This window comes from Crocodylus porosus, unplaced genomic scaffold (assembly GCF_001723895.1).
Source record: "Crocodylus porosus isolate Cpor-Errol unplaced genomic scaffold, CroPor_comp1, whole genome shotgun sequence".
Classification (NCBI taxonomy): Eukaryota; Metazoa; Chordata; order Crocodylia; family Crocodylidae; genus Crocodylus; species Crocodylus porosus.
The window spans coordinates 13,927,850-13,938,346 of NW_017728925.1; the positions used below are offsets into that span (position 1 = coordinate 13,927,850).

General features: G+C 48.1%; 1 protein-coding gene across 5 annotated transcripts in view; it reads right to left on the reverse strand.

Moving 5' to 3' along the window:
- The window catches only part of VAV2 (vav guanine nucleotide exchange factor 2), a 270,272-nt gene extending 259,775 nt beyond the window's left edge, over window positions 1-10,497 (reverse strand). For all 5 annotated transcript variants that reach the window (XM_019540898.1, XM_019540899.1, XM_019540896.1 and 2 more), the window contains exon 1: window positions 10,257-10,497. In XM_019540898.1, the coding sequence (XP_019396443.1) occupies window positions 10,257-10,460 (204 nt within the window). In that variant the 5' untranslated portion in view covers window positions 10,461-10,497. The remainder of the gene's footprint in view (window positions 1-10,256) is intronic.

The following is a 10,497-nucleotide window of genomic DNA, read 5'->3' on the forward strand; positions in this document are numbered from 1 at the left end:
TGAATCCCCCACACTAAGTGAAAACAGAGCCAAGCCCTCACTTCACAGAGGTGCTACTGAGCTTATAACAGCTTGCCATGCTTCTGATGGACTCTCATTTTACTTATCTGCCTCCACCAGTCTTCAGCCTAATCCTTTTTTTTTTTTGCCTGAATTACAAAGCCCCACCCCGGTGCCTAGCTGTGCTTCTCGGACTCAAAAACATTCCTACGCCCAATCTTGTCCCCTTTGCTTTCTGCAAAGAGGATTCCCTCCCGTCCCCTCCCCAGGCTCATACCGAAAGTTAAAGCCCTGCTCAGCAAAGTACTGTTTGTCTCTGGTGCTGCAGCCCGCACTGCTTAAAACATTAGCGTCTATTCCTCAGCTGGGCACTTGCATAGCAGGAGCACTGCAGGCTACAAGAAGTCAGGCGTGTATGGGATTAGTATATATGAAAAGCTATTTAGGTGGAGGCTTTGCAGTGGGGAGGCATTAAAGGAACCAATACAGAAGAAAGAGGCCTGCAGCCTAAAAAGATATTTGCATGTGTTTAAAAAGGAGCAGGGGTGGGTGAAAAGGAGGATGAAAAAAGCCGGGGTCCAAACAACCTGCCGTCAGTGTCCATTTGGAGTAACACCACCGACTCCAGCGAGGTTACTCAAGGCTTAGGAGAGTGACAGTGAGCAGAACTGGCAGCGAGGGGTGATGACAAGGTGATACTGCATGGTACACGGAGGAACACTTTGTCTAGCATCCATAAAATTATAATGACCCCTACGCATGCATGAGACCCATGACCTTGCAGTTCCCTCGCCACGATCTTGAATGGGGCTTAGGTGTATCAAATATGCACACCCGGGTTATTTTCACCTGGCAAGCGAAGCCCGCTGAACTCCCCCACGTCACCTACATCGGGTCAGCGAGATGGGTTCATCCTTCACGTCCCCTCCGACTAGCCTGCCACGGTCAGGTAGCATGAGTGTTACTGGACAGCTGTTCTCAAGCACCAGCTCTTTTTCTCCCGGGAGGAGTTTAGTGACAGCATCCCTGTTTTCTCAGCTGCACTTCCAGAGCTAAAAGATTTCACTGCAGCGCTCAGGAATAACAGGCAGGTGTGAGGATCCTCCCTACTCACCAGTATATCCCAAAATGCAGTCCCAACTTGAAACCAGACCATGGCTAAAAAAGAAAAAAAAGGAAAAAACAAGGCACTTTTTGGCTCAAAAGATCTGCTCCCAGCGGGTACTAAGGGGCAAGACAGACTGATTTTAGTCATGCAAGTTATTTCCACTGCTTTTTATGCCTGGAAGTTGGCATAGCTGAGAGAATTCAGCTAATGCTCCCAAGCTGCTTGGGCATCAATAGGATCCTTTATTACATTTCCACTGTAGCGATCACAGAGGTTTAAGGACCCTTTAACCCACAGCGTGGTTTATTTCTGGTGACAATACATGAGAAAGAAGAAGGAAAAAAAACCCCTTTGGTTCTTGGATCCAAAACACAGCTTGCAGGCCCGAGAGTAAGAAATAAAAACAATTTCCCCTCCCCCCGAGGAAGGCCAGGCACATCTGAGTAGGAAGTCATCAAGACAGCGTCAACATAAATATGTAACAAGGCCGTTTCTTTTTTCCTGCAGTCATTTGCTCGGAGCAGAACTGAACTGGAAGAAGTGGTAAGGGGAAAGCTGGCAGGGCTAGAGACAGCAAGGCAGAAAGTAACAACATGAATACTTGGACTAAATGACATCCTGAAACCTCTTCTGACCCTAAACTTTCTATGGTTATATGAATCTGGAACAACAACATTTTGGGTCATGCATCAGACTGAATTGTCCACATAAATGCAGAGAGCTGGCCAATGCAACACTTCATCCTTAAACAGACCAGGTCATCAACATCCACATGGGAAAGATGATGGCAAGATGAGCTTGCTGCTCATTACCTATGGATCAGGTATCCAGGTTGTAGCTGTTTGCGGCTAGAGGTAAAAGGAATCATGGTAGAGGTGATATCTTTTAAAGACTTTTTTTTTGCAGAAATCTAGTTGGTCTAATAAAAGCTATTACCTCCACCATGAGTGCTGATTCCTATTATTACACTACGTATGACACAGATTGTGCATGTCCCCTGCGACAGTGAGCGAGACGTGTTAGTACGAGCATTACCTTGTCCCCTCCACATAGTGGTTCCCACACATGCAATGGCCTATGCCAGCTCTTCAAGGCAAGGACGCCTTTTCAATACACGTTGTGCACAGCATCTGCCAGGAGGCAGCAGGCAAGGTGTTTAGGTGCTAGACAAGAGCTTTCCATTAAGGGTCTCTGGCAATGCCACTCCCCAACAGATTAGGGAGAAGAAAACTGCAAAAATAACCCAGCCTACCCAAAAATAGCCCTGCCTACCCAGCGTACCCATTCAGCAAGAGAGTCTGCTCTGTTAATAACAAGTTTTATTTAACGCTAACATGACATATGAAAGTAATTACACCCGTCACTGCCATAAAGCTTTCAAGCAACATCTTGAAGTCCCAAAGCCTCGTGAATAATTACTAGTACCAAATAAGCCAGCATGCCTTGATCTTCCATATACCATATACTGTTTTTAAAACACTTCTTGCTTTGAGTTGTCATCACAGATGAATGCCTGCATCATCAATAAATAGGACTTTGATACTGAATTATTTTCCTTCTGTCTTCTGCAGAGATCAACTCTGGTTTTTTCTGACAGTTTGCTCGGCACGCTGGATTATTCCTATTTATTAGGAATAGTCATGTATCTAGTTGTTTCCCTATCAATATCAAGAGAAGCAAGAGTCGCAGAGTCATTTTGATTATGCTCACTGCACTTCATCAGGCTGAAGAGCAACAGCAAAACTCTGTGCAGCCAGAGATGAATTACCCCCATATCTGTGTATGCTCCAAGATGTGGATGTTTATGATCCAGCTGTTATCAACATGCAAAATGCACCATCTAGTTTAATGATTTCTAGTATGTAGGCACTGTTGGCATTTTAAAACAAGTAAAAACCATGAAAAGAAATAAACGAATGGCTGCAACCTTCTGATAAATGGCCACAATCTTCTCAAGTTGTGAATTGCAGTTAGGTATCCAGCAGCTTGGCTACACGCCCTCAAAATGACCAGGTGAAAGAACTTGCTTCTGCTTATCTAGATATCTAAGGACCCACAGCAGCTTAGTAGATAATACCCATATGCATGCTAAAACAATTGGGGCAGTGGGGTGGGGGTGGGGGCATGCATTTTAACAGCGATCCCTGTGATACTAGGCACTGTCGTCCACATAAAGCTGCCTTTATTACCCTGCAATTATCATTACTTGGCAGCAAAGTGACTGCTGAAGATACCTTACATAAACACAAGCAGGCAGGACCTTTGAAAGTTGAGCAACAGCTCATCCTTGCACTTGTGGGAAGAGTGCCATGCCAACCTCTGGCAAGAGGCCATCCATGAGAAGTACGACAGGCTGAGGAGGTTGAGCAGAAGAAAGTGCCTGACTCTTGAAAGCAAGTCTAGACCCTGAGATACACTGTCGACAGCTCTGAGAAACAGCCCCAAATCCCTGCTATGGCTGTCGAGCCTGAAAATCCTGTGCACCTCATGGGAAGGCCGTGATTTTACTGATAGGAACTCACTGCTATTCTACAGGCTTCACCCCACAGACCAGGAGCAGGTAGTAAAAGTGCAAACTAGAAGGGACAGGAAAGGTATTTCTGGCCAGGCACCCATCCCAGAGAAAGATGCTGTAAGAGGGTACCTTACCCACTTGTGGGAAGAGTCGGAGCATGATAGATCCGGTTTGCCTCCTTTCCCGCTATAAGCAATCCCTATGCGAGCACATAATAGAAAAATCCATCTATCGATGAAAAGGCAAAAGGATGTTAAGTGAAATAGAAGAGCCAGGACAAGGGAAGGAAACCAAATAAGTGAGAACACAGGAAAGAAGAAGTGTTATTCCATGCCCACTCCACTGGTTAGAGACGTTTATGCTCATCTCTCTTTGAGTAATGCTCTGCAGCTGGTAATTTGAGCACAATGGGGATGGCTCGATAATAACACAGCACTTGATGCTTAGCATCTTCCCAGCTCTGTACAAACATGAAATGATGAAGGGTTCTGGAAACGTGACGGTGCTCAGTAAAAACAGCTGCTGCCGCACGGGACCAAGAGAGTGGAGCTGGCTGAATATTTTCCGACAGAAAAAGAAACATGGAGCTACCAAATCCACTGTGTTTTGTGGGAACAGTGAATTCCAGCCCATTTGTTTAAAAAAAAAGAAAAAAGAAGAAAAAAGGACTGATGTGTTCAGATGTGGTTGATTTTATTGAAATGAAGCATTTCCAAAGATGCCTGGGGGAGGGGGTAGAAAATTTTGTAGGAAATTTGGTTCAAGGGGTTAAAGTTTCCTGCAGCAATTCTGACTCCCAACTGACCCCATGGCTAATGTACCAGGCCAGAAGGCAGCAAAGCAGCACCAGTGAATAAACTACTGGAAGCAACATCAGGAGAGCCCTAATGGTTGCTCAGGACAAGATAATGCATGACTAACTGGAATTCAGGAGACAGGATATTGTCAGTATGAAAATGAGAGAGCCTGTGGAGATGCCTGTTCTCCATTGTACAACTACCACGCTAAACAATGGCTAACTAGAAGGCATGGCATTTTCTGCACCAGCCTTTGTCCCAGATGACACGACTGAAACTTAGCTTTGATCATACATATGCAGATTTAATCAGATTCGGTATCGAGCAGCCTCCACTTCTGATGTAAAACGATGTCGGCAAGAAACAGAACTGCACAGGAACAAATTAGGCAGCTCGTATACACTAGAGGTGGCTACAAGAATAGAAAGAAAACCTAAGTTTCTAGTTCCAATTAAAAGCAGGGGAAAATCTATCACGACAATTTAACTTAACAGAAGACGCACATTTCTACTTTACTTCCCACAGCATCAACAAAGGTTTTGCTTATTTGGAGACTGAACAAGAATAGTTACAACTAATGTCACTGCACTGGCAAACGTGTCACGGTCCCTTCCAGTCATTAATAAAAAAATCTATTTTGGTGAAAGTGCCTCTGTCTGCGCAAGTGGTAGAAATCTGTGCCGCACTGCTAACGATCCCAGTTAAAACCCTCTGGAAAACACAAGACAACAACATGGCATTAGCTTTGTCTGTACGGTGGTGTCACCCGGGGAGCTAAGTCACAGAACAAAACTACGCTGCGCTAAGCCCTTCTCACCCCGAACAACAGGATCTCTGCCCCAAAGATCCTACAAACGTACTCCAGCAACCTGGTTCAAAAGCATCAGCAAGCAGTGTTCAAGGAAAGAAAATGAGCAGGCTCTCCCTGCAGACCAGGCCTTTCTAGACAGTATTTTTTTCCTAACGCAGCCTTCCCCCTCTCTCAGCTTTATTAAAAAACACGGTTGGGAGAAGGGAGCAAATGTACAGTAACACACTGGCAGGGAACAGTATTAAAACGCTGCAGAGGCAGGATTCATTTTTTTCACTCAGTATTTATTATTGTTTCCTCTGCTTGGAGAGTGAAACTACCAAAAATCTGATAAATTAAATGATGGGTCTATTTCTCTGTACGCTCCACCGAAATGCTGTTCTTACTGCAACATAGCACCAAGCCTAATGACTCTCCCTATGTGCCCCGACAGCCAACAATTATTGCCCCCCACCCACCAAGGCTTGTCCTAACTGGAACGAGAGCTCATGTGTGACATCAAGTTGCCTACTATGTTTTTTCCCCTTGCCTGTTTTTTTACAATGAAAGGAACAGAGGAAGGGACCAAATTTTGGGAGGGAACAAACTGGTATGACATAAAGGACTCAAAAGCATCAGTCGGGACAGGCTGCAAATTGACTCTCCCTGGAAAAAGACACTAGCCAGAGGTAGCTGCAATGCAGGATTTCCAGTTCACAAGATTTTTTTTCTCACCTTTAGTTTTAGTCCAATCAGACCCAAACCAGTTTGGTTTTAATTTCTTGGACATTTGGAAAACCTTTTACTTTAGAAACACATGAACGCGATGTTCTGTCGACTTTGTTCAGCAGAGGGTGGGTTTTCCCAAAGTCTAAGACGCCGTAGCAGTCCTAGCTGGCAGACTCCCCGCGACAGGGCTCCCAGACTCCCCGCTGGTCCAGTACAGTCCCTGGGGTCCCTTGCTTGAGAAAACCCACATGGTAGGTCTGGCTGGGAGTCACAGACCCAGGATTTCTAGACTCTGGATTTCTGCTCTGCACCAGGGAGACTGGCATCTGGGAGCCCTGACCTTAGGCAAGGGTCTCAGGACCACCAGCACCTGCTATAAAACAGTGCTGAGCTCCACTGAGCCCCGGGGCTCCCCAGGCTTTCAGGTACCACAAAGGACCGCCTGGGCTAGCTAGGCACCAGTGCCTCTGGAGTAGCCAGTTCCGGGGCAGCCCCATGCAAGATACCTTGAAGCTGAGTCCCACTTCAGGACTTGCAAGCCCCTAGGGCTCAAATGACTTGAAGACTCCCAGCTTCACAATTAACCCTAATTTACCTGGCTGCCCCAAAGCCAAAGACCTTAGAAGCATCACAGGCTACCTTGGGGGCGGTGCCCACAACTGTCCTGGAGCCATGGCCTCTTGCAAATTTGGTTAACTAGAGCCAAGTGTTTGCAAAGTTGAGGTATGAGTCAATCCCTCACCAAAAGTCCCTACTTGACAACTACACAGCTCATCTGGAGCCCCAGGGAAGCTACCAGGGCCCCGTGCTGACTCAGGAGTTCATCCACATGGAGCACCTTGCACAGTTATAAGCTACGTTGGTACCAGCTTCTGGCAGGCATGAGCCACACAGCCCAAGTGCACATGAAGTTTTCCCTGTCAGCAAAGATTAATTTAGCCACAAGCTTGCGTGAAATCCAACATTACAACCAAGACAACTAGCTGTTAACCTCTCTCAATTCAATCACGGAGAAAAAGAGCAAAGGAAGCAAGGAGGAGAGATGCAGTGCCCAAATTCTGAGCGCCACCCAGAAGCCTGAATGCTAGTAAGAGCAGTCTCCAGCTTTACTGGACGGGAAGACATGGGTATGCATGGTTGTGGGAACAGGAGAGAAGCCTCCAAGGATTTTACATGGGGCTGGAAGGATTTTAACCCCAGGGTGTTGGCACTGCTTGCCTGTGTAACCGAAACGTTCCTTGAGTTAGCAGGGTTTCCTGCTTTACAGGCTGAACCCACCATAAAAGAACCCATTGGAGTAACACACCCAAAGATCAATAAGGATTAAGAGTAGGGGGGATGGATCAACTCCACCTTTTTCTGGCTTCCTGCCACACTGGAGCTGGCATCCACTACCCCAGTCATTAGCAATAAGCAGGCTGCTTCCTCGAGAGATGTCAAGACCAGACTCCCATCCGCTAAAGATACAGAAAGCACCTTCCAGCAGGCAAAGCCTCTACTTGCGCTGTCAAGACTCAGACACACAGGGTGGGCTAATGTCACCTTAGCAGGTATCAGAGCTGAGACGGCTTTTTTCCTTCCCCAGGGAGACAAATAAATAGACCTTCACACTGATCCCACAGAGCATCAAGGAGTGTGGCTTCCCCAATCTGACTGCACTGACTTTCTGCCAGGCGAGGTTCCTCTCCTGAACAAATCAAGCAGAATGCAAGGAGAAGAAGCAGTCCTCAGTTCACCTCTTGACAGCAGGGGACCCAAGCGGGGCCTTGCTGCCTTGGTGAAGTTTCCAGATAGGACCCGACAGGTCTCAAGCTCACGCTGCAACTCTAGGATACTTTTGATGGCTGCAAGGTAAATAAGTACCACTGCTCATCCGTACAGAGGCAGGGGGTCAAAGGGGATAAGAACACACGCGCAGCACAGGCTTCGGTTCTTAAAGCGTTTCCTTCGCCAGGCGACAGCTCTGGCTTTTGAATCAGTTCACACTGCAAGCAAGATTGTGCTTCTCAGGGCACACCTCCATTTGCCCTAATGCGGTGCACAGGTGCAACTGAAAGCAGAATACGGCCCCCAGTGTGACAAGCCTTTCTGCCTGGCATTTACAGTGAAGCAAAACCCCCAGCAGAAAGGAAGAAAGCACTACTTAAGTTGCTACACCGACATGCACACCATGCGTGTGTCTATAGCTGAGATGTGGTACACAGAGGATCTGGTCCTTGGTTTTATACAGTCCCTTCACCATTACAGAACACCGCAGGAAGTAGGGACATGCTATCACCATTTTAGAGCTAAATAACTGAGGCCCAGGAAGATGGGAGAGATTTGGCCACGCTGACAGAGAGAGTCTGCAGTACTGCGCAGAAACCAACCAGTCCTCCCACGTTTTAGGCTAGCACCTGCACCACTGAGCCAACTCTTCTGTCTTCCCACTTTGTCCAAGTCCTAGGTGTCTGCAGTGCCAGGAGCAGACGGTAGCAAGGCACAAAGTGCCCTCGGTCTGCTTTCAGCTGGTTGTTAAGCCCCCAGCTGCTCTTGGGAGCCAAATGTAGGAGCTGGCAGGTAAGCATCTAACTCACAACGTGGTGAGGGAGAAGACACCAACTGGTCTTGATGGCCTCTGTATCAGATCTTAAATAAAACAAGAAACACTTCACAAGCCTCTGGTTGTCAGATGGGCATCCTTGAAACACTGAAGCCTAAACTCTGGGCCTGCTCAACTGAAGGGGGTTCGTGTCTCTTTCTTAACGCACCATGAAAATGAAGGCTGTTGCTAACATAACAGCTAGGGCCTCCCGATTCCCCTTGAAATCGGTGTAATTCAGTTCCACAAGCCCCAAGTTTATTCAGCTCTCAATGACTTTACCATGTGTAATAAGGGGCCAAGTTACCCACGAATGGGATGGTGTCAGTTCTGTGAAACCCCAGCCTCTGGCAGGAGGCAGATCTAGTTCTCGCTCCTAGATGGCGAGGGCAACAAAGTCTTTCCAGGGAGAGCTCTCTTGTATCTCAGCTACTGCTCCATCATTTTTCACCCAATTCCCAATTCCATACATGGAGCAAATATTGAACAGGAAGGGCTGTAATAGTTCCTTAAAAGAAAAAAAAAAAAGAAAAAAAGAAAGAAAATAAAAGTATAGCATTCCCAATCTGTTCTAAGACCACACAAAAAAGTGAACTGCACCCCTCATCCCCTTGTGACAGTGTATATTTGGATCAAGTCAGCTTCACAGAAGTGTAGTTAGATCGGTTTCTGGCTTGGAAATCAAAAGGGTGGACCTCACTCCACTGCTGTGTTTTGGGGAAAACACCCATAGTTGTTTTATTTCTTCTTAACTTGTGTACCTTATTTATCAGCCGGCCCCTACACTTGTTCTCTTTACCCCAAAAGAGCCTCACTGCAGTAGCTGGGGTTCGACACAAGGGTCTCCCCCAACAAAGCAGTCTGGAAAATGAGAGCCCGAGGCCCCATTCCTGCAAAGCCCGAAGCACACGCTCAGCTGCGAACTCTGCAGCGCTACTCGCACGCAGACCCAGGACAGAAACGTATTTCAAGTGAAGCGAGTGTTTAAATCAGCAACGGTCTGGCCTAAATCTGGACCAAACCCCGTGGCAAACCAGATAGCTCCACTCCTGATGGCACTCGACAGCAGTCAGTTCTTCAGCACGTCGTAACTTTAAACCTCCAAGTTGCTAAATAAGAAGTCACAACAGCAGCAAACATGGGGGGAGAAAGCATACAACACCTCGCCTGGAACAAGGGCAAAGAAACTTGCCGGATAAACAGCCGGCTGGCAGCCTTCATGGCTGGAACAAAACACAGCCCACACTGGATTATTTGTCTTTGCAAGCTTACAGCGCAAACTTTCCTGCAGGTTGGGAAAACGCTCTGACTCCAGCCCTCCTCGCCCCTACCCGCACCGTCCCTGCCTCCACAAACCCAAGCGCGAAGGATGAAAACGGGGCGACTCGTTATGTACAAGCTGCCGAGAAGGAAACGAGTCCTGGTCGGCCACCAAGCCGTCTGCAGTTTTCTGGTTTTTAGCCCCTTTTTGGGTTGCAAAAAAAAAAAAAAAAGAGTGCTTCCCCCCCAATCCAAAGGTGGATTCTGTACAAAAAGAAAAAAGATGCTTTGAGCTGCTGACTCTGGAGGAGGCGGTGGGATGCACGGTCCCGGCGGGCGAGGACCACCGCGCCGCGGCGATGCTCAGGATGCTCCCAGAGCACGGGGGCGGCTCAGACTCCCCCTGCCCCACGGGAGGCGGACAAAGAGTTGCCCTGCCGCCCCGCCTGCAGCATCCCCGCTCCGGCCGGGCTCACCTGCGACATCTGCGGCCTGAAGTTGATGTCCTTGAGGTCGATGGAGCCCGGGGACAGGTTGTGCAGCAGCTGGCAGAGCAGCACCCCATCGCGCAGCGCCTGCGCCAGGTCGAAGACGGCGGCCGACGGCCACACCACGCGGTGGTTGGGGGGCAAAACTTTGCAGTCGATGAGCCAGCGCCCGCACTGCCGCCACTCCTCCATGGCGCCCGCCCGGCCGCCCGTCGCCTCAGCGCCCGGC